The sequence below is a fragment of the Tachysurus fulvidraco genome, chromosome 21 (genome assembly GCF_022655615.1).
Source record: "Tachysurus fulvidraco isolate hzauxx_2018 chromosome 21, HZAU_PFXX_2.0, whole genome shotgun sequence".
Taxonomy (NCBI): Eukaryota; Metazoa; Chordata; class Actinopteri; order Siluriformes; family Bagridae; genus Tachysurus; species Tachysurus fulvidraco.
Window position 1 is genome coordinate 12,176,777 of NC_062538.1, and position 25,005 is coordinate 12,201,781.

Genomic DNA, 25,005 nt, shown 5'->3' on the forward strand with positions numbered 1-25,005 from the left:
GGAACGCTGGGCTTAAGGCAGGAAATACACCCTTAATGGTAAGCCAGTCAGAGCATTATGCACACACATTCACATACTCATATATGGGCAATTTATCTTAGCCAATGCACTGGCTGGTCTGTTCTTGGTACTGTAGGTGGGTTGAAACAGAAGTATCAGGAGCAAACCCACACAGACATAGAGAATACCCAGGAAATGCACACAGGCATTAATTAAGTCCAGCTTCAAATACAGGACTCTGAAGCTGTAAGATGCCAACACTACCCACTGCCCCATTAGGCTGCCCCTAAGGGTTAACTGTATGGAGCAGTTCAGTGTGAAGGAGTGGATGAGGAAGGGTTTAAACTTTATATTTATCGTGTTTTCTTATATTCTTTTGTGGCTGCTGGGAGAGATTTCAACTCCTCCTGACAAACAACTGATACACTCCTGACACTGATTTTCACAGACTCTTATTTTCATTGGTGTTACTGAATATATTTGTTTTCTTTTTTTTTTTTTATTATTTTATCTGTTAGTTATCCATTTTCCCCATCATTCTCCTTTCTTTCTTTTATTCCTCTGCCATTTTTTATTTTCATTCTTTATTTCATATTTTCTATGGTTTTCACACATTTCTCTTCATTTTTTTTGTTCCTTAATTATGTGCTTTCTTCTTTCCCAGCATCTTATATATCACTCTTGTTAAACAAATTCAGTGGGGTCAGCATTGTGTAGATGGGAGTGTGTGCTCTGTTCATTTCAGCAGGCTGCAGTTTATAGGGAGTAAATTATATGGGCATGCTGAGGTTATAAAATACAGCACACAGCTCTGTAAAATGTTTAAATACTCATAATGACCGATCATAATGACCACACTGTAACAGTGAACGTCTATTAATTAACAAATTCATTATGATGTGATTTATCTCCACAGAGCACTATACTCATTGTTTCCTTTAACTCCCCCCTCCTCTTTCTCACATTTTATTCTGAGTCTCCTGCTTTCAAGACTTCTTATTCCCCCTCTTTCCTCCCTTCTGAATCCCCCCATTCTTTGCAACTCCCTTCTTTCATTGCTCCTCTTGTTTGTCTCTGACAGAGTGAAAAAGAGAAGGGAAGTGCAGGTATAGCTTAAGGGAAGTAGCCCTTTATCAGTAGCCATAGTGAAGTGTGTTGCCATGGGGACAGTTATGATGGCATAGGTATGGGAGGGAGTGATTGGTGCTTTGATGGGCATTCTAGTGAGCTAATTTCCCCGCTCAGAACCAAACCATTCAGGCAGGGGTGGAAAGGTAGAAGGCAGAATGCAGGAAACAAAAGAGGCACATGACACCACGAAGCTCAAGGAACCTGGTAATGCTGCTTTCAAAAGTTTCAGCTGCTCAAACATTGGTTTAGACCCACCACTGTGCCTGTTTCTTTGGCTGATCTTTTCTCCATCAACCCTTCTCACATCTCAAGGGAAACAGATCAAGAGAACAGCAGTGCAAACATAGATCCAAGCAGGTCCACGTTATCCCTGGGCTTAAGTGCTCCCTTAGTTTAGCCTCCAGCTAAAACTTTGTACTTTGGCAGAAAAAAACAGGAGCTTCTGATAGAGGTTGAAGATAGAGTGTGAGTGATGGTGTGGAGTTCAAGCAAAGTAAACAGTGAAAAGCGTGAGAGGTAAAACGGACAGAGCTGATAACCGAGATCAAGCTGGGAGGTAGTGAGCAAGCAAGCAGGCAAACCAAGGAACGGCCTAGGGCACTGTCAATACCAGGCACTAATAATAATGTAGGCCACTGAAGTGGTAACCAAATATTGGTAACCAAAGAACATATTGCTCAGAATGAACAGATGAAGTGTTCTAAACAGATACAAATACAGATACATAAAAAAAAAAGAAAAAAAAAAGAAAAGAAAAGAAAAGGAAAATCTGCTTAATTAAGAATGGGGTGTTTTTACTTCCATGCAGGTTCGATTGAGTGGTTATACACCAATACCAATAAATACATAATCATGACAAATTAGGGCTAATTTTTTCATCATTATTGTTCTGTTCATTATTTTAACATTTATTTGAAATCTTCTGCAAAACCTGTAATGACATGCTAACTAAGAGCTAACAATTAATTTACAATGTTGGATTGTGCAGATAAAAGAAAAAACCTGGTCCTGACCTTTGAAACACAGCTGTTCAATTTGGACTCATTAGTCATCTGATTTTATGTATTTGGTAGACACCCATATCCAGAGTGACTTACATTTATCTATTTGAGAAGTTGAGGGTTAAGGGTCTTGCTCAAGGTCCCAGCAGGCCAACATCTTAAACCATTTATCTACCCCTTGCCTGTGTAGAGTTATCATCTACAGACACTGCACAGGATTCCCTCCCACACTGACCATCAGACCAGAGACATGGATAAACATAGACATCCAAAGATATAAGACTGAGATACACCAGAGGTTCATCATGCCATGCATGAATACTGAATCAGGATCCATGACATATATGTGACTTTAAAAGATGAAAATATGATTTTTAAACACTTAAGAACAGAGGTGTGCATTAGATTAGTTTTTATTCCCATCCCATCCATAGCAAGACAATCTGACAACTCATACCCATGCACTTGTTTTTGTTTCATGCCAGATTGGTAATGTAAACCCCAAAGGCCCTGACTCGCATAAAGAATTTACAGGCGATAAAAGAAAGAAAAGGATAAATCTATCATGGACTGCTACATGAACATCTAATTAACCATGTCATTTATTTGTCTCATCAACATTATATTTGAGCACCTGCCCATTCCAGTGATTTTAAACTCTTATAGTATATACATGCATCCCTCTAAATCATTTTAAAATTCTTTTAAATGTTTGAGTAGATTAATTTAAATGCCTTTGCGTAACAGCAGAACAAACCAGTGTTTATTAACTATATTATAGTTCATTATATATATATTTAAATCTTGATTTTTTTATTCTGTTAATTCTTTTTCTTTTATTATTCATTATTTCTTTTATCATTCCTTATGTTTACCTTCTGCTCTATGTTTATGTTCTGTAAAGCTGCTTTGAGACAATGTCTATTGTAAAAAGCGCTATACAAATAAACTTGAATTGAATTGAATTATAAAAACTACTAAACTATGATGAATAAAATGAATCACACTGTCCGAATTGGTTAATAAAAGATCGAGACTTCAAAGAAGAAAAGGTGCTTTATTTCAAAACAAAACCTATCCCAAACAATAATTTTACAAAATAATGCTCATTCCATGCAGCTCTTCCATATTTTGTATATTGACATTTTTTTTCATTTTTTTAACTGTGTCTCCTCTGTAGAAAAAGAAAAGAAACTGGTGGAGAGGAGCACGAGTGACTGAAAAACCTCAATAAGCCTAAACACTATCATAAACAGTGAAGTGGTAGGCATGCTCTGGTGTTCTCAATGTTCATCATGTCTTAGTCTTTATACAGGAGAAAACATATATACACAATAAACAACTCTTATTTATTTGCACAACTTTTACCCCTTCAACTACAATCCTACTAGTTATTCACCTTTCACCAAAAGTTACCATCTTTGTGTTTTTTGTTTGTTTTAAATGCGTTGCAACTCAAATGTCACAAATGTCAAATTTCTGTGAGCAAAATATGCTATTGTCTGACTATTCAGGGAAAAAAACACAATACAAGTAATGGCACAAAGAGACAAAGGTCTTCTAAAGTGGCAAAGGCAAATGGAAGAACTGAAGAAGTCCAGGACCATACAGGACGCTCACCAACGCACCTGAAGTGGTCAATTTCTCAACACTCAAAAATACATACATTCACAGACAGAATAACACGCCTTTAGAACACCACTGTAATAAACTACGTCTTCACAATAAGGCACTGCTCTCATCTCCCTGACCTGGACATACCTAGAACTAATAATTATTACTCGTCTGTTTGACCTAATCAGCAAAACTCCTATTTGCCAAAGTAACCACAGATATGTGAATGTGGTGTTAGGAATCTGTGCAAAGTGAACACTCACACTGTTAGGCAGAGAACTCATCCATTAAATATACTGTGGAGGTTTAACACCAATTAAGTGTATTTACACATATCAAAGAGCACGTGTCCTGGATCAACGTTCTTTTTAACCAATCGCTGCATTGTTTCCCCTCCTGAGACGCCATCTTGAACAGCCCCCTCTGGATGAGTTAGACAACTTACATATAAAGAAGGACAGAAAACTCTAATGAAAAATAGTGAAACATTGACCACATTTAGCTTCAGTTATGCATAAGGCTTGATCACACAAAGTTCTGCAAATAGAGATCATTATTTAGACAATGCTAACAATTGATACACAACCCCTTTACGCAGCATCTGATCTTTTTTTGCATCATCCAGGGGAAGTTTTAAAAAACAAAACAAAAAAACACACCAATGCTAAATGAAGTGTGCAATCAGTGGCTGACTGGACTGACATGACTCATGCTTTTTTTTTTTGCCTGCATGATTACATCCAACTTTTTTAGGTTTGTTTATTAACTTAATTTGAACTATAATTTTGGAAATCCATGACCTTAACACTTTCTTCTGGTTTGGAAAAGAAATAAAATTATTTCCTGAATGTTAGTCATTGTGAAGAGCCTTTTGATCAAATACATCTGTTTCATTGAATCTGTGGATATATTTATTTATTTATAAGAATAAGGAAATTGTAGAAAAGAATGCTTTCTCTCTCTGAGGGAACATTTAAATAGTGCAGCTAATGTTATCTAGCTCAAAACTACAGTGTGTGCTTTCTTTTGCTTAAAAGGTCACAGTCAGCTAAATCTGGAAAATTTAGCTCCATTTATGAACCAAAACATGACATGGAACAACCACTTTCCTGTCAAGGTGGAGGCTCAGGAGTGGAAGAAGCGGGAGGGTCTGACAGGTGACATCAGAGCACTGTGCTTGAAAAAACTGTTCCAGAAACAAACATGCTAACTGATATTATGTTCAAAACAAGAAGATCTACTAAACTAAATGGAGATATTTCATAAGAACTACCGCAATCTTAACCGAGGGTCACTCCGATACACATTGATAATCAATGTTACTGGGCAGCGTAAGCAAAACGGCTGTGATTAACAAAATGTCCATCTGAACATTCATGTTTTGGTACATAAACACACTGCAGCCACTTGCTCTCTGTATATAGAGTGGGGTGTGTTTGTGTGTGTGTGCACGCCAAGTCCTCCCTGTGTCTAGCACTTGTTCCTAAAGCTCAACCCATTTAATGCCCGAGGGGAGGGATGTTGAAGCGTTACCATGGTAACCATGCCAGATGGCAGACTATTGACAAGAGCTAATTTCTGTTTGTATTAAACTTCACTATGACTGAATGTTCACTATTCCATCACGTCAGGGCTGTTTAAAACGCTCACCTGTCCGGTTCAAAAATAACTGCACTCTACATACTGTGTGCAGTGCTGCCTCGCTGTAATTAAAAGTAGGATATTTTCAGCTATTAACATTGAAATATTAACTTAAATCAGTGATAGAGTATTCATATATGAAAATTTGCCATAGGCTAACTCTACCTGTATTTACAAAAACTGGACAGTTGATCAGGTTCACTTTCCAACCAGGTCGCTTCACGAGTGTCAAATTACTGACTGGAGCTCGTCATCCCCCATCGCTCAGTAAAAAGGGACCAGCATTAACTAATCACTCATCAGATAAAACCCCATTGTCCACAAAAGTCCACAATGCAATGGTGGTCCTACAGTGGTTCATGGACCATTTATAGACTGCGAAAAGAGGTCTCAAACTGTCCATAGTAATAGATGCGCTAGTCAGTATCTAAATATGTTAGAATAAAGGGTTCTTTAAATGGTTAACAATTCTAGCATTTGTGTAACATTTTTTTTCTTGCTAGGAGGAACCATCTACTGTTAGGTATTATATGGAGTGGGATTAACTAAGATCACTTTATAGTGCTTGATGATACTTGAATAAAAGATGGACCTGATAAAATGCCCAACAAGTGCAGAGAGAAGGCAGGTTCTCCTAATAAACAGTCAACTCCGGGTGTACTTTTTGCTACCCATCCTTTACAAAACCAAAAAAAAAAAAAGTGACAGGTCACACCATAACAGTAGAAGCGTGGAAAAAGGTGCAAGTGGTGCTTTTCTATTTATTGTTTTTTTTTCCCCCTTCAGTACATATTCTATTTCTACCATCATATTCTTTTGCAAGTTTGACGTCTTCTGTGGAGGGTTAGTAAGCAGTCCGTTTCTGCAGCGCCACCCTGTTAGACGTACCATTCCCGACGGGAGATCATGGAGCCATCTGTGTGTGACACATAGTCACTGTCATAGCAGTCCTCCGGCAAGAAGGGGGAGCCGTTTCCCATAACCTGAGGGCCAGGGTATCTGCGGGACTCGGGTTGCAGTGAGCTCCTGTGCTTGTTTGGAGGGATGAGGAAGCTCTGGTGGTCCAGTTGGTGGTTAGGCTGGGGAGTTGGGTGGTGGTTAGGTTGGTAGCTTGACTGCTGATTGTGGTTGTGATGGTTTTGGAGGTTTTGCTGGGTGTTGGCCTCTCGCAAAGCTCTACTGCGGCCATTTGGGGATCTGTCCCGTTCAAAACCACCCCACTCTTCCCGGTCTTTATCGGAAAGGATGGTGCCGTTGACGTCGTGGCAGGATTTGAGCTTGGTGTCAGGACTGGCCCTGTCTGCTTCATTGTTGTAGATGTGAAGCTCATGTGGTGGAGGCGGTGGTGCTTTCTGCATGTCTGAAGGTCCCAGGTATTGCTTGGTGTAGTAGTCTCCACGGAAAGTGCGTCGCCGCCGCTGGTAGTAAACTCCACCAAGCACCAGAAGCAGCAAGAGGAAAAGAGCTCCACCTACTGCCCCGCCCACAATTGTGCCGAGGTTGCCTTCAGGCAGTGGCGCCAGGGTCGGGGAGGTGAAGAGGGCCCGCTGCTTATTGCCAGGCGCTGTGACAGAGATCTCGGCGTTAAGAGGGAGCACAGGGGTGGTGGGAGGCATAGTGGTGGTGGAAGGAGGATCTAATGAAAGAGGGAGGGAGGAGGGGAAGGAGGAAGGGAGGAACGGAGGAGGTATGGACAGAAAGAAAAGTAGAATGTCAATGCCAACTACATCCAAATATTATTATCATTTATCACATGAACTTGTCTAAACTATCTAGTGTCATGAATGTTATCTTAATGTAATAAAGTTCTGTATCTACAGCCGTGAAGGCAACAGTTCCAGTTTCAGGTCTATAAATGATAATGAAATAACCTGTGGCCAGCTTCTATTTAGTTAAACTTGAAACTGCTGCCCAGGGTAGTAGACGTTGTCTAAAACAAAACATGGGAGGTGGGAAAAGTCCAATAGTCCAGAGAGGCTGTGTATTATTTATTTCTGTTTTTTCATATGTACTTTAAGAATAATCAATGATCAAGGTCTGACTAATTTGTTTAGTTTCAATTATACTTTCATTTAAATATTACTTTTTCATCTGCAGAAACCAAGGAACAACAAATTGACCACTCCAAGTGTTTTGCAAACTTGCATGGAAATATATTTACATTTATCGTGATTATACAATCGTGGCCTTTACAAAATATCACCGCAGGTTTTGCTATTTCAAATTCAAAAGAAAACTTTTGGCCAGGAAAACGGCATTAAAATTTTTAAATAAAACATGACCTCTTTGGACTTTTGGAGTTATATGACAAAGGGATCATGAGGTTGTACATACTAGCATCTCTGGCTAACTCCACACATTCCAGTGTGAATAGAGACATCACAAGGGGAAAAGGTTTAGAGAACAATGAAACCTAGTGCAGAACGCTGTGTTAGCCGAGAGAGGAAGTACAGATGAGTAAAGAGGTGATGGGAGAAACAGGGTAGGGAGGAAGTGTGAGCTAGAAAGGGGAGGAGGAAGGAAAGGTTACAGTACAAATCATTGCACCACAGTGAATAAGTCAAAAGTTATCTTAGAGTTAGCTAGTCATCTGAAGACAGGAGCACAGAATTGGCATGCAATGACTGTGGAGTTGGATTAGAGCACTGCTGTGTTGGAAGGTTCAGAGTCATGCATGTGCACTACACAAGCTGATAGAAAGGGGATGGCTGTAGGACACCATTCATCAATTACAGAATATCCTGTCCCCCTACTGTAGCAAGAACTACCTGGCAGCCAATGGTGTGTGTGTGTATGTGTGCACTCAGCAGAAGGAGTCGACGTGCACAAGATGTTTTCCAACGCGTGAACACAGTTAGATATAAATGTTACATTGTCCTCAATGTAGTAAACCCTGAGTTATAATGTAGCAGACTGCATGCATTCCTTCATACCCTATTCCAGAGGGCAAGGATGATGCACAAAATGCAGCACATGGATACGCTTATGAATGAGCTTGTGTGTGTATGAGTGAGTGAGGGAGAGAGAGACACACACACACACACACACACACACACACGTCAAGGTCTGGCTACAGGAATGGACGAAATAAATACAACAGCATTCCTCCCTAAATTCCTGTCAATTTTTAAACACAGCTCTCTAGAGTAGTGTTGCTAAAGTGGTGGGATTTTAATGGCATTAAATAAAGCCTAGAAAATGCATAAGATCTATGATTAAAAGCACAGGGGCACACAAAACGAAAATTTATTTTAATGTATTCGAATTGGGGCTGTGAACTTTGAGAACAATTTGTCCTGATCAATACACAGTAGAGCCCTGTAGCCTCAGCACATCATAGAATGGGAGGGAAGGAAATGTGGCGAGGAGGGGACAAGCTGCTGAAGGTCAGAATACATCACACACACTCACACAAATTCTCACACACACACACAGTTTAAATAATGCTCATGGGAGCTTTAACCAGGACTGACAATCAGGAAAGTGTAAGACTGAGCATGCCTGCTGGAGTCTCTTGGATGTAACATGTAAGAGTCTACATGAAGGGGAAATGAGTCACAAAATCCACAACACGTTCCATTTGGCGGCTCTTGCCTCATCCACCATCTGGAGCAAATTTTTAATGGAGCAGTAATATTAGCAAGATAGCCAGAGCATCCAGAATCAGTTTAAGTGTTTACTTGTACATTACAGAACGCAATGTACACTATATGATCAAACATTTCTGGTCCATCACACACCACTTATATTTGGTTTTGAACATCTATGTCCCTCTATGTCCTGGGAAGGCTTTCCACTACATTATGAACACAGAGTGCCTGATAGGATTTTGCTCGTTCAGTCAATCGAGAGTCAGGTGAGGAGATCTTGGGTACAGTCGGTGTTCCAGTTCATACAAACTCAACTGTTCACACTCGAGTTTGCCCTGGACAAACAAAGTCTACATGGAGCTAACCGTATAAATGGTGGCATTGATATGCTGGAACAGGTTCGAGCCTCTTAGTCCCAGTAAAAGGAAATTACATCTCTACTGCATACAAAGACATTCTATACAAATGTGTGCTTTGGGGCAACAATTTGGAGAAGAAACACACAAGGCTGTGATGGACTAGTAGAGCAAAAATTAAACAGAACTCATGGTCATATTTGTTTCGTGAATTGCCACTTACTCAGTATTAATTTCTTGTTTATAGCTCTGCTGTATAAAAGTAATCTCACGCTCACAATCATGTGGTTCCAGTATTCAGCATAACTCTACTCCTGCTTGTACAAAAATGCTTAAATCGTTTGAGATAATTTTAAATGCAGTTCTGAACAACTCTCACTTACACGTGTTATATAAGAATTACAATACAAGTGTTATAAGCTTGTATTGTACATGCATGCTGTTATATAAAAACAAGGTGACAGGGGTAAACCACCCAGAAGCTCATTATTTTATAATGAAATGTACACTTGGAGGAAAACTATTGGTCTGTTGCTCTGTCACTTGATGTATGAAAATGACTTGGTCTTGTTTATGTGCTTGTTCATGTTTCAAAACCTCTTCTGAGGGCAGGTAGAAATCTGATTTGTCTGAAACACTCCCTTGAGTCTCAACACCTGTATATAAATTACTGGGATGTGGGTAGGGGCCTGTCTTCATATCTTGGTGCGACGCAAATATCCCCATAAGGACAGGACTGCTGACAGTTTTGATATTATTCATTTGGCTGGTCCCCATGAGGAAAAAGTGTGTCTGTCTCACTCACACAGCTGTAGAAGGTATTCCACCACAGACACCAGAACCTCTTGATTCAACCCAGTGATGCAGCGTACTCACGAGAACGAGACACAAATACACCAAACACATGCTTATGTAAGCACACACACACACACACACACACACACACACACACACACACACACACACACACACACACACACACACACACACACACCTAATCTCTCTCAAGGGAAGGATGTGAAGAGGGGGAAATAAATAATAAACTTGTGAATGTTTGAAATGAGCATGTGAATGTTTCATGAATATTTTTTCTTAGCAGCGTGACATGTGGAGGGAGGGAATGCGGTGCGTGCAGGAGCAAGATGTTCTGCAGATCCATCAGTGAGACTAATTACACAGCTTCACGCACAGTTGAAAGCTGAAAAGATAGAGACCAATACAGGATGGAGTAATAACCTCAAGAGCGAGAGGTTGACCTGTGAAGAAACTACCCTACGCTGCGGGACTGAATGAACTGTCATGATTTTTAACAGGCCTATGAACAAGGATAACCAAAAAATGCTTATATATAAGCTAATAAATTAATATGAAAAAATGTAAAATGGAATCAATGCAATATAATGACACAATAGGACTAAATACCATTCAAATAGATAAGTCTTATTCTAACAAATGATGGGCCTCAAAAGTCTAAAGACCTGCGTTTTATTAATTGCTTTTATTAGTAATGCTTCAGATTCTTGTTCTTGGCTGATGAATCCAATCCTGACATGCTGTTGCATGCTGATCTAGCTCATGGTTTGATGTGCACGATAAGATGTGTCACACTCAGTGTTTTTTGTTTAGTGCACCATTCTGTGTAAATAAAATCTCAGAGTCAGGTTTGCTCAGTAGAAATAAATGTTAGTTTAAATAAATGTTCAAATTTAAACTTTATCTTTTTTCTTCTGTTTGTAGATTTCTTTAATGCCGCTTTGAGACAATGTCCATTGTTAAAAGCGCTATCCAAACAAACTGAATTGAGTGTGAGAATCAACTGTTCCTGAAACACTCAAACTGGTCTGTCTGACAGCAACAGCCATGATGATGTTAAAGTCACAGAATCACACTTTTCTTCTGACTGATGTGAACAGTAACGGAAGCTCTTGAGCTGTACTGTATCTGTACTGTGCTGTGCTGCTGCCACCTGATTGGCTGAATAGACAACTGCCTGAATTTACAGGTGTTTCTAATAAAGTGGAATAATTCTAATAATTATATCGGCTTTGCAAGCCAAATAAGCCTTGTGAGTTTAAATGCAGCTGGACTGAAAACAGTAGTTTTATGGGTAGTTCTGAAATGCTCATGCAGTTTGTTCAGTTATGTAGAACTAACAAAACCTGTGGAAAAAATAATCATAAATCAAACTTTCATTTTTACTTTACTTTTATTAACACCACCAAAGGAAATCAAACAACATTCCTGAGTCCATACAATACATGGAAAATAAATTATTAAACTGTAACAGAACATTTTCATTTCTACATCCTCTCTCTTTCGATGAACTGCCTTTTTCCATTGGGTGAATTTTATTTGTCTTTGGTCTGACCAAAGTTCAATGTCTAAAACAAAAGGACTAAAGTCAGATTTACATCGGCCACTCCTTATAGACCGAATCACTCCATGTTTACAGCTTACTCGGCTTTTATCATTCAAGTCTCAATGAATGAAGCCAAGCTCTAATTTAAAACAACCTCTCGCTAGACTCTCTGGAGCAAAAGCTCTCGTGTATACAGGTGACACCAGCCAAAGTGGTACAGCGGAACTCATCTGGCAATGACCTCGGACCCTGTGATGATGCAGGTCATGAAAAATGGAGGAAAAGCCTAGATTTCTCTGAGGACTCTTCTTTAATGAACATCTGGAAAACTATGATGGCTAAACACACACACACACACACACACACACTTTCTCTCTCTGTTCAGTTTCACAGACACACCCAACAGCCTAAATGAATGTGTGTGTGTGTGTGTGTGTGTGTGTGTGTGTGTGTGTGTGTGTGTGTGTGTAAGCATATGTGAGTGATTGCACATACACAAAAGTATGCATTCTTCATGTGCACGTAGTAAATGATACCTCATGTTTGCGTGTGATAGACTTTTGATTGTAACCAAATGCAGTGCATTACAGGATGCTGACACGCAGAGCACGGAGCTGTTTTTTTTCTGAGCTCGGTCTCACCTTGGATACGGATCCTTAGGTCACGAGTGCGCAGCCCAATGTTATTTCCCACCTCGCACCTGTACACACCAGAGTCGTTCCACTGCAGTGGTCTCAAGAACGTCAGGGAATCATTCACCACCTTCACTCCATCTGGCATCTCCCCGTCCAGCCTGATATGTACATAAACACACACACACACACACACACACACACACACACACACACACACACACACACACACACACACACACACACACACACACACACACACACACACACACACACACACACACAAAATATTGTGTCAAATCTAGATAAAGATAACTTAAATATGCTGCTGCTGAAAATGCTGCCTGGTTCAAAGGCCACACAGCACTGCTAAGGTCAATGAGTAGTAATAACAACAACATAAAAGCTTTAATGATCAAATATTACCCACGTCAAGTTTATATCCACATAATAAACAACGCTTGACATTTCAGGTCACCCCACATGAGGTCATGACTCAAATGTCAAGAATCTGTGTAATAAGCAGTTACTGAAAAATACACAAATAGGATTAAACTATAATCGGCAGCTGCTTTATGTACATTTTCTGCAAAAATGTTCAGCCTAGCCAAGTATCTGGCTAAAGACTCCACACAGCACCTGCGAGAGCCATACACAGGCATCCCATAGTCTAGGAAATACGGTAGCTCAACTCCGGATACTGGAATAATAAAAAGCAATTTTCTAAATGTTAAGTGCTCAGGAAGTGTAATGAGCAGGAAAAAGGGCGACTGGTGCTTTGTGTGTGTGTTGTGCCTCAGATGGGGCATCTGCGCTCACAGTGCTGTAACTGGAATCAGGCCTACAAACACCATGAGGCTGAACCCAATCCAGAAAGCTTGCACCAACAGCAGTGTGTGTGTTTTTGTGGCACACCTGATCCATTGGAAGTGGTGGGGTGGCGGGTTGGCTTTAACTTGGCACTTCAGCTGGATGTTCTCCCTCCCTACATACCAGTCCCCATCGTAGCCCAACAGCAGGATGTCCGGAGCAACTGAGGACACACACACACACACACACACAAAGGGTTCATTCAATGCAGGTACAGGAAGGCAGGATGGCCACACCTCATTCAACGGAGAGCATTTTTAAGCAACCCCTGAATAATCTCTCTTGCTCTGGGAGTAAAACTAATCACAGCCATCAATAACCTTGAACAGACCAATCTTATTTTTTTTAAAGCATATCTGAGCAAAACATGCATGAAAGCTGACTATTCGGAATGGACCACAACCATATTTAAAGGTGGTTTTAAATTACAGATCAGATTTGACGTGTTTTTTGCGTATCGATGCCGCTTACTGATTTCAGAAAACTGTAACACAAAGCAAAAGCAGCATGAAGGCAGGTGGGTGGAGGAGACAGGCTGTGCCTCACATTCTGTTCATTTGAGCTCAACTTCAACAGTGTGTCACTGCTGCCTCAGCATATAGACATCAGCACGGTTAACTCTGGATAAACAAGAATATGCAACTACAATATAAAAAGTAAATATATCAAGTTCTCCGGACACTTAAAAGCACTCTACATACCCACTGAAAATAAATAGGTCTCGCTCTGATCTGTAAACAAAACCTGAGTGCCATGTTTTACTGTGTGATGCTGAGAGAGAGAGAGAGAGAGAGAGAGAGAGAGAAGAAAAAGAAGAAAGCAAAGGAATTAAAAAGAGAAAAGATCAAAAGAGAATATAGAATGGTAAAAACAATAAGGAGAAAGAAGATAAATAAATAAATAAACGGAGGAAAGATGTCTAGACAGATGTTTAATGTCTAAAAGTTGAAGAGAAAAGGGAAAAGTATATAAAATAAATAAACTGCTTTTGTGAGAGAGAGAGAGAGAGAGAAAGAAAGAGAGAGAGAGAGAGAGAGAGAGAGAGAGAGAGAGAGAGAGAGAGAGAGAGAAAGGGGACAGTAAGAATGACGTGTAATACTTTATCTGATTATAGTTACTCAACACTGAAACGTTGGAGAAACACGTCCCCTCCTGCTCCTATTAGACCTGTTTTTTTTACGATCGGATAACTATCCAATCACAGAAAACGCATAAAGGGACCAGGTGTAAAAAGCCCCTTAGATTTAATTCTTTAGAAACAGTCGCTAAGCTCCACCACACTCTCCTTATTTTGTTATCAAGAAACTGAAAAAGAAAAGAAAAAAAGAAAAAAAAAAAAAAAAAAAAAAAAGCGTGAACTCCTCTGTCCTGTAGACCAGTGGTCCCCAACCCCCGGGCCCCTGACCGGTCTGTGGATCAAATGGTCCCGAGCCGCCCAAGGAACATTAAATTAGTTCCATTTTATTTACTGTGGTGTATTTCTATCGGGATTGTGCGACTTTCCATGGACGAGAGGTTAACCGGGAGCTGAGAGACGTCACCTAAAGCACTAATACCGCGCATGCGCAAAATATCATGATACTAGGTGACGTCTGGAGCTGAGCGGCTGCAAGCGGCAGTGGCGTTGTAGCTTTGGTGGAGAGAAGGGGTGTATCGCTCTTCTCTCTGTTCACCGGTACTTTGTCATGTTTAACAGTGTTTGGTGTACGTGTATATTGTGTTTGCTCAAATTTAACCCACAAATTAGCAAAAATGAGTACGAAACAGACGTCGTTAGAAAGTTAGAAACTCTGCTGGTGTTCTGGATTAAAGTCATGGCGTAATACCCTGAGATTCCCACCACAGTACTTAAATCCCTATTGCCATTTCCAACATGCTATCTGTGTGAAGCGGGGTTTTCTGCAGTGACAGCAACCAAAACAAAACAACGAAATAAACTGGACATAAGCAACACACTTCTGGTGTCATTGTCTCCTATTACCCCAGATGGACCCGTCTCCTTGCAAAATAACAAGCTCAGGGTTCTCAGTGATTTAGCATTGTAGCGAGTTAAGGCATGTTTAAATACTATTAAATTAAAATGATTAATTTTAATTTCATTGTATAGCCGCCACCCCCTACCCCCAGCGGGCCGCAGTAAAATGATCAAACATTGACCGGTCTGCGGCGAAAAAAAAGGTTGGGGACCACTGCTGTAGACTACCTGACTTCTGCTGCAACCTACAGTTAAAGCTCTACCTGTGACTTTTTGTGACTCTACCTGTGACTTTTATAAAGCACTGGCATGAAGCTCCTTTATAGAAATATTAAATAAATAACTCCCTACAAAAATTGTTCCATGAGAGTGAAATGCCTTTCTTTCTTTAATAACTAACATTTTTCCATGCGTTTCTTATTAGTCTTGGGTTAGATTAGTCTTGGGTTACTACAGACATCCCAATCCAGGATTCAACAGCGTTATGGGATCAATAGGCACATTGTCCAACTAACACACACACACACTACACATACATGCATGCACAATAAAGAGGACACACACAGTAATGGGGACACACATAGTTAAGAGGGCATACGTACACTGCACGTTGATGACGTAAGGCATCCTAAATTCACTGGGCAGGGCCGGGTGTTTCACCACACAGGTGAGCTTGTCACCCTGGGCGTGGCGTGTGGGCTCCCAGGTGTAGTGCACCTGTGTGGTTGTGGTGCCATTTCCGTCTTCCTGCTTGTGCACCTCTGATGTGCCGTACAGATTTGACTCCCAGAAGACATCGGCCGGGGGACGAGCACGCTCAGCGATGCAAGTAGCCACAGTGGTCACGTTTCCTCCGTCTAAAAGAGCTGTAGATCCGGCAGATATGTACACCTTCGGCTCCACTGAGAGAAAGAGCGAGAGAGACAAAGTGAATTTTAGCACCGTGTAGCAGGTCATAATCACACACCTAAACAACGATAAAAAAAATAAAAACAGGTGTGTCAGAAAAAAATCTAAATATGGGCCACAGATATTTCCAGAAATGAGGTTGCTCTTATAAGTCATACTGTATATAGACAAACCATCATATGCTAAACTGCCAAGCTTGCTTAAAAAAGCCAGATTAAAAATGTCAACAACAAAAAAAACAACAAACAAAAACAAATAAATAAAACTTCCCACAATGCAGACATGACCAGTACTCGACTGAAATTGAAGTGATGGATTTTCTTGCATTGAGGAAAAAAGTCACAATGACCACCTACCGCTAACAAGCAGTATTTCTCATCAGAGCCACTGAAGGATTTTGATTGGGATTGAGATGAAGGTCTCTGTTAACATGCTGTATGGACAGGGAAGTGTGTTTCACATAAGTGCTGAATTCCAGAACTGGGGGCACAAAGTTCAGCACTCAGATGCACCAGTTAAACACCTGTGTTTTGTTTTTTAATTATTACATCATACAGCACATCATGCAACATGATTACTGAGTGAGACCTTTGTAATTTATAACCAACGTTACTTTTTAACAATTACAGCACTTTTCCTACCCACAAAACACGTTACATTCCCCATGTTGAAATTTTCTCCTTAGACCTTTAGTTGTTGTAACTAAGTGTCTCTCATCAGTTTTCCATCAGACAGTGCTGTGAACGCTACAGTCCTGAGACTCCAGTGCCAACTGAGCCATGCTTTAAACAAGTAGCCATTTTGATTTTAATTCCCCTTCCTGTCATTGTACAAAGGCTACTACTGAGAGGCACGAGGGTGGAACCAGAAATAGCAAAGACCATGTGTGTGTCCCGAACACAAGTCAATGCCACTTTAACTCCCTGATCTCTTGCTAAAGCTCGAGACCTAGAAATCAATTAAAACATGGCATTTTAAGAATTCTTTACAAAAGAGGAATCAAGGAGAGAGGAAGGAGGAGGGCTCTAGATACACAGGTACATCATGCACAGATTGTTTTATTTTATTTTTTATTTTTTTCATTATTTTAGTACAGGACACAAGTTCCATCACTCCCCAAAATAACTTGCATCACTTTTAGGGAACGCTTCAGTGACCATGGGCTCATTAGGCACTTCAGAGTTTTGTTCTCAACTCCTTCTGTTCTTATTTACTTTTCTTGCAATGTTTCTCACAGAAAGGAACTAAAAATAAATCAAATAGAAGGTGCAAATAAAGAATTTAAAAATGAGCCCTCTATACAGAGTTTGAGAATGTCCCTATTAAATACAGTAGAAAACCTGGAAAGTTCAGTTAGTCGACCGGTTTATGTCTCTTTCTTCATTTATTCACCTGTTCAGGGTCATTGTTGCTCTGAAGCCTATCCTGGGAACAGTGGGAGGTGGGAATACACTCTGGCCGCAGTAGCAGGACTTCAGGCATATATACAGAACTTTCTTACATCTTTACAGCTAGGGGTGATTAAGGATCGCTGCTCCATCTATATGTATGTTTTTAAGAGGTTAGAGAGGATGAAAACTCAAACAAACAGTAAGTTGAGCTCAGGTTTGATTGAGGGAACCTGGAGCTGTGAGAAAACAATGCTACATACTGCCCCACCTGGGGTTCTTTTCAAATAAAACCAAATAACTAGCTAAACATGCAGCAGACCTTAAAACCCCTCCACTAAAATTCTACACAAACTCCTCTCACTTTTATGGGTTCAGTTTTGAGACGGTGAGAAAGACACATGACCGCAACCAGAATTTCATCAGTAACTGTAGGTATGACGTGTATCCATTACCTTTCTGCTTTTTCAGCTTGGACTGAGGGGTGTGAGAGTGACACACACACACACACACACACACACACACACACACACACACACACACACACACACACACACCTTCCTTGCCTCATTGAGTCAGCTTTGTTTGCTTTTCCACCCCTCCCTCACCCCAATCCCCTTAGCTCATTCTCTCTCTCATTCGTGCCTGACCTTCAGCTTGAGCAGCAGCTGAGTGCTCAGAGTTACCACTGTATATATGTGTGCGTGTGTAAAATGTCATACACGCTTGTGACTATACACAGACCTTGTGTATGTGTCAAAATCCAGAGGTAACACGATACTCATCATGGAGACTCCCTTGACCTCGGCTTATAGAGAAGCCCCTGAATATACTTGGGTATCTTGGCTCTGGACCTACTACACACAAATGTTCATACACACAGACACATTACATTCCCTTCTGCTCTAATTATAGCTCTTGCGCATGTCCCCCTCCCCACCTTTGTGTTCCATACACTGACACTATTCCTCGGGTTTTCATTTCCCCACCTTCATTACATGATTTTTTTTATACCTCCAGCTATAGCACCTCAGCTTATAGGATTTGTCTCTTTTTTCTCCTCACACACACACACACACACACACACACACACACACACACACACACACACACACACACACACACACACACACACACACACACACACACACACACACACACACACACACACACACACACACACACACACACACACACACACACACACACACACACACACACACACACACACACACACACACCCCTTGTGAATTTTGCAGAAAAGCACATGGGTTGGAGGAGATAGGATGACATCATACTGTTTTGAGGAATCACTCGCTCATCTCATTCCCCACACGCCCCTCACACACACACCCCCATTCATTCTCCCACTCTCCTGCACCATCTATTTGAAGATTGAAACGCTTGCAACAATTTGTCACACCACTTTACCAATAACATTTCCCACTTCTGAATATCACTCCTTCAGTGACCTAAACAGTGTCAAAATACAGAATTTTTAAATTCAGGCTACTGAGACAGAGGATAAATGTTGTACATCCAGATGGACATTGTCACTTTCACGTGACGTTAGCACTGCTCTGGGAGTCAAAATTTGTGAGTTTGATTTATGAACACCTTGAGCTCCACCTACCGCTTTTCATTTGAGAGTTTTTTGATTCAATGCAAATTAAATATGACTTGACAAAGCAATAAAACCACATCACTGCCTTGAAAGATTCCTTCCATGGGAGCATTTGACCCAACATTTTCTCAGTTCCCACTCACAACTTTACTGTATAATGCACAATAATGGAAGAAAAACTTTTCTTATCCTGTTATTTATCTTATCCTGTTATATACATCTAGAGGTTTAACAGTACAGCTAATTCAAGACTCTCAACTTAGCAAACCTGCATCTCAAACAATATATTATACATTTAGCTGATTCAGTCCATGTTAAAGAAAGGTGTGAAGATTGGAAGGTTCATAGTAACAAACAGGAGACTACTCAATTCATAGGCAAATGCAGGATTCAAAAACATATTTAAGTATTTACACAGAAATGGGGTAGTTTGTAAGCAAAGTTGTGGCTTCGAGTCAAGTAAGCTACAAAAACCTAGAATAGAAGGATGATGCATCTCTCTTTCCAGTGCATGACCCTTGTGGGTTAATTACGGTCTAATGCATGGCGGAATATACATGGATTGTGTGTATACACTGTCATAATAAAGTTTCACAAATTTTCTTTTATAATGAATGTTTTAATAAATTGACAATGGAGACTTAAGGCCACCTACTGTACCCTATTCACGTAGTGCTTCATTTTTGCTGTAAGAATGATGTAATGTGACACCAAACTATTGTATTGTGTCAAATTTGTATTCTGTGCATCATTACCCAACTATGTATGACTGCTAATTAAGATGTGCACAGAGACAAATTTAAATCTTAGAAGCAAGCAGTAGAGGTCATTGTTGCCTCTGGTGAATGCACATAACTGATGCAACACGGAAAGTGAACACTGATGAGTGCATTATTTCAGTCTTGTTTAATTAGTTAATTAGCCTAAGAAGCTAAACTACATATAGTAGTGTAGTAGTAGTTTAGCTAACCCCCCCAGAACAAGGCCTAGAAGCATCACAAAAGACCCGTCACAAGCTAGTATGAACAGGGTTAACGTAACATTGTGTGGGAGCTGAACTGCGTACGTCATTTGTGACTACGTTCATAGACCATGTACATCTTATACCAGATTTTATCAATGATCTTTAGTGTTTGTCACGTTAGTGTTGCTTTAGCTGAGTGCTGTGATATTTCTTGAGCACAAGCCTTCTTAATCCTTTAGTCAGGCCTGGAATATATCTGACTAAGACTCTAAGTCCATCCTTGAGCTCAGTAAGAAGCTTTATATGGAGCTTTTGTTTGGTTGATAACAGCAACAAGGATAAGGTCAATTCCAGCAAGAAATACACTTTCCTATAATAGTTGTGTACCCATGAAACACTAACAAATTGGCAAATAATTAAGCCAACATGTAAAAAAGATTCATACAACAGCCTTTTAATATGTCTAAACTCTCACAAGCCAAGCAAGAATTCCTTAGATTTTGAATGATAACATTTAATGGATAGTTACGTGTTTGACATAAACCTAATCACTTCAGTTTGTAAATAGAGAACAGCTGTCAAATTGTCCACAATGCTCCTACATCACAGTCAGAAGAAGAGCTTTAAAATGTCACTTTTCACTTCTAGGACTAAAAACACTAACATATTACAACCTTCCTTGCATACCAAAGAGGAAACTTAGTTCAGGAAAGACTTTATACAGTAAATTCCAATATAATCCAACCATTTATATTAAGAGATGAGTTCTATTTAAAACTCACCGAGGACGCTGAGAGTGGTGGAGGCTTGAGTGTTGCCCAAAGGAAAAGTTGCCACCTTGCAGGTATAGTCACCGACATCCGAGAAGCCCACATCCTCCAACACGATGGTGGCGTCGTGGATGGAGGGCATGCGGTAGGACAGGCGGCGGTCGTACTCAGGCTGGATGGAGAAGCCGAACACGGGGTTGTAGACGGCCACGGTGGCCCAGCCGGACGGCAGGCGCCTCTCCCATGAACTCTGCGTCAGAGTCAGGTTGGCGTCCACTTGAATCCTGCAGCTTAGAGTCACATTCTTCCCCAGCACACCGCTTACCTTTGGGGGCACCACCACCTGGCTACCACACACACCTGAGGCAGAGACATATAAGCCATCTATTAGAGATTATTCACCTATTATTTATATTATTTTATCAAAATATTATTTTGCATAATTGTACTTTTCTAAAATTGTTCTTCAGTTGGATAAACAATTACCAGTCACATTTCTCAAAAACAGATCTTTTCAAATCAGAGTCTGCATTCACAATACAGTGCATCAGTTACTGCAACCTCAAACTACTATAACTGGAACATTTTTATTTACATGAGTGGTGCAGTGGTGGCTCAAGTGGTTAAGACTCAGGGTTGTGGATCGAGGTTCAAGTCCCAGAACTGCCAAGCTGCCACTGTTGGGCCCTTGAGCAAGGCCCTTAACGCTCACTGCTCCAGGGGCGCTGTATCATGGCTGACACTGCGCTCTGACCCCAACCTCCAAAGTTGGGACATGCGAAGAAATACATTACAACACAGTGAAATTCTATGTGACAAATAAAGGCTTCTTTTCTGTGTAAGCGGAATTGCCAGTGTGTTACACATTTACACACTTTGTTTACTTTTTTTTCAGGATCTGAGAGAAAATCAGCGAAGCAAAGGCTTTTTCCCCTCCATATACCAGCTAGCTGTTACAATTTGTCAGATGGCAAAAGCAGAAAATAAAACCACAGGGGTTCATTTTAAGAGCCTGAGAACCTAAAATTAATGCTCACCTTAAACTTGCTGAAAAAACACTTACACAAGCCTTTTTATAAAAAAAATAATAATAAATAAATAAAATAAAGTGTAAAGTTATGAGGTGTGAAGCCTTTATAAACTAACTGGAAGGAAAAAAGTGTCAAGGAATGCAAAGAGGATAAAAATAAATGTCAGGGGAGCACACTTCATTCTTACGCTAATTTCTCTAGATGAAATCACATTGTGCATGATATTACTAACTGCTTTTATGAGCTAGATCTGCTCAACTGCAGAAGCAGCAGGTGCTGGGACTTCATAGGGTTAAGTTTACATCTTCCCTGGAGTAATTCCATCATTTGAAAAATCTCCTCTGTGTTTTTCTCTCTTTCTCCTCAGAAGACATCACAGACCAAATTACTTTTTTTTCCATATGGATAGACACAACAAATGATTATCCAGGCAGATGACTCCCCTTGTATTGGAAAAAAAGGTTAAAGTACTGATCCTCGCTGTATTCATGTGCCCAGCAGACATCGACTTTGTGAAAGGTGAAAACTAACAAGAACTTACTTGGCATGGGCCTTCTACCTCCATCTCCACACTGCCTACAACATTACCGCATTAAAAGAAAGAAAATAATAAAAGAAAGAAAGAAATGTGATCTAGAGTGAGTTTTTCCCCCCACAATGGCTAAATGTAAAGCTAAATGTAAAGCTACTTTATTTACACATAATGTGTCCTTTATGCACAATATCTTAAAAAGTTCAGTTTTCTCGAAATAAATAAACCAGCAAGTTGTAAGTTCCCAACAACAGATGCTACCAGATAAATAAACCTGATCAGAAGACCATGTCATTCGCAAGTCATTACGGAAGAGACGCAAGTCATTACGGAAGAGAAAATGACAGGAAGCTTGTTACAAGTCTCGGTCTCAAATCTATAAGTGTACTCGCTAACAATGGCTTAAGTACCTATTAAAAATGGCAGAAAAATTTGCAAACCTGAAGTAAGAAATATAAAAGCAATAAACGCAACAGGTTATTAGCTGTGACTTTAAAATGATATAAACTATGCTGGAGTTAACAGTAGTGGAGATGCATATTGATTTCATGTATAATGAAGCAGCCATGATAAAACAACCCATTGTGTCAGTCTCTGGTTGCGTTCTGAGAGAGAAAAAACATTTGTGACTTTATCTGGTGGCTAAGATGCATCAGAGAAGTCACAGAGCTGGTTATTGTGGTGTTTATAGAGGAGATCGAAAAGATTACCATGATCGTTTGAATCCATCAGCTATTCCCAGTACCTGTACAGTCAATCCACCACAAGTCTAGATGATCCCAGTGAATCAATGTGTGTCCAAATTGCTGAACAGCTAAAGCTATATTTTTTCCTCTGAAATACAGGCAATATTAAGAAAATAACCATTTCAAGTTTACAAAATTAAAGAAAAAGTAAATAAATATAAATGTATATAAAAATCACCATATTTCCACCAAAAGCCCCAAACCCACCCATTGTTTAGTTTTTTGTTTAGGCTTTTTATCTTGCATCTTTTCCCACTCACGAGCGAAGACTTGTTTACTCACAGTAGGACCGTCTGATCCTGAGCTATAATTTTCCTGTTCGTTTGTGTTTTCCACAGAAGCTGTGTTAATTAACTAGAAGTAATTTCTAATTGTTTGTGATTAGAAGAACATACAATTTAAACACTCCATTGTCATATCCTCTTACTGTTCAATCTTTTTGTGATTGATTCTGTTTTTTTGTGTAACAAGGGGCATGCTGTCTCAGAGCATTAATGACAGAAAATAATTAACATGGGAATACGACCACAGGCTTCTCCCTGTTCTCTCCATCCCTCATTTCCTCCCCCTTTTAACCACTCGCTTCCTTTCCATCTGCTACCTTCCACCACACTCACCCTCCAATAGTTTTTCCTCTTTCCATTCACTGAACAAAAGTTTAACTATGTCGGTGTAAAAGAGAGTGACAAGAGAGACGAAGCAAGTAGGGGGAAAAAGAGGAGCAAAATGAATACAGAGAGACCGAAAGGCAAAATGCTGCAACAGGCCCATGAGACAAGGGCCACATAAAGGACAACCTGTGTGTTATTACACTCTGACTAGTCCAACCTTCCATCCACACAGAAAGCCATACACGCACACATCACACACGCCTCCCCTCACGCAAAGGCATTCCCTTCATGTGGTGAGGTGGAGAGAACGATGGAATTCAGAGCTGTGTCTGCAATACATTCCCACATCTTTTATATATCAGTCATTTGCAGGATGTTCCAGTCAAACAGAAACACACATTCAGTGACCCTGTTGAGGAACGGTGTACTCCAGACTATTGTTTCAAGACTTAATAGTAAGAACACATTGCCTTCACACCTACTGGATCGATCACACCAGCTCACTTGTGAACAAGTTACAGGTTTCTCATGGACACAGTTCGGGAACTTCCATGGAAAGGGTCTGGGAACTCTCATGGTTCCATTTCCAAGTTCCCACCATGCTGATGGACAGATCTGAAGTAATGCAACAAACTGCACAACAGGTACAAAAAGAGAGAAAATTGAAGGTGATGTTGCATTTATACACATTCTTGCACAACACTTCTAAATAACATCCTTTTATCATTCTTTCCTTAGCATTTTTGTGGCCAAAAAAAGCATGTAATTGTGATGCTTTTGATTCAGAACTAAAGTATGCCATGCCATATGCAAATCATTAGTAGGTAACTGCTTGTTAGATAACACATGGCCAAAGCAATTCAGGAAAGAGAGATGTTTTTGGTTGGCCTGTCAGTTAATCAATCTCTACTTTAGAACTTCCTGGTTCCTTGCACAAGAAACCAAACAGGTTTCTGGAACTACATAATATTTGAGGAAAAATTTCCCAGGTTCCTGGGTTCCAGAAACTTCTTAAGATCGTGATCCAACTAAACAAGGACATTTTGATGTCCCTGGAACTACACATTTCCCCTTGTGGAATTGTCAGTAGGCCAGGATTTTTTTCACAAACACATTTCCAGTGGAGGGAGCAGGGCCACTGTTAGCATGTAAGGGGGGTGTGATTACTTTATTTACAAAGTTATTTCATGTGAACTGTGCATTCTGTCAGATCTATTAACGTTCTACCATATTTTCTTATTTTTTTGAGCTGTGAAGTAAC

General features: G+C 40.2%; 1 protein-coding gene across 3 annotated transcripts in view; it reads right to left on the minus strand.

Moving 5' to 3' along the window:
• nectin3b (nectin cell adhesion molecule 3b) overlaps positions 1 to 25,005 on the minus strand; it is a 69,880-nt gene that overhangs the window by 19,586 nt on the left and 25,289 nt on the right. The window contains exons 2-7 of one of the 3 annotated variants that reach the window (XM_047805547.1): positions 21,420 to 21,584; positions 20,837 to 21,184; positions 15,772 to 16,071; positions 13,240 to 13,357; positions 12,334 to 12,485; positions 3,170 to 7,023 (exon numbers count right to left, since the gene is read on the minus strand). In XM_047805547.1, coding sequence (XP_047661503.1) covers positions 6,266 to 7,023; positions 12,334 to 12,485; positions 13,240 to 13,357; positions 15,772 to 16,071; positions 20,837 to 20,966 — 1,458 coding nt within the window. In that variant the 5' untranslated portion in view covers positions 20,967 to 21,184; positions 21,420 to 21,584 and the 3' untranslated portion in view covers positions 3,170 to 6,265. Of the gene's footprint in view, positions 1 to 3,169; positions 7,024 to 12,333; positions 12,486 to 13,239; positions 13,358 to 15,771; positions 16,072 to 20,836; positions 21,185 to 21,419; positions 21,585 to 25,005 lie in introns of those variants that run through there. The other 2 variants (XM_027139940.2, XM_047805548.1) reach the window with 2 other exon arrangements.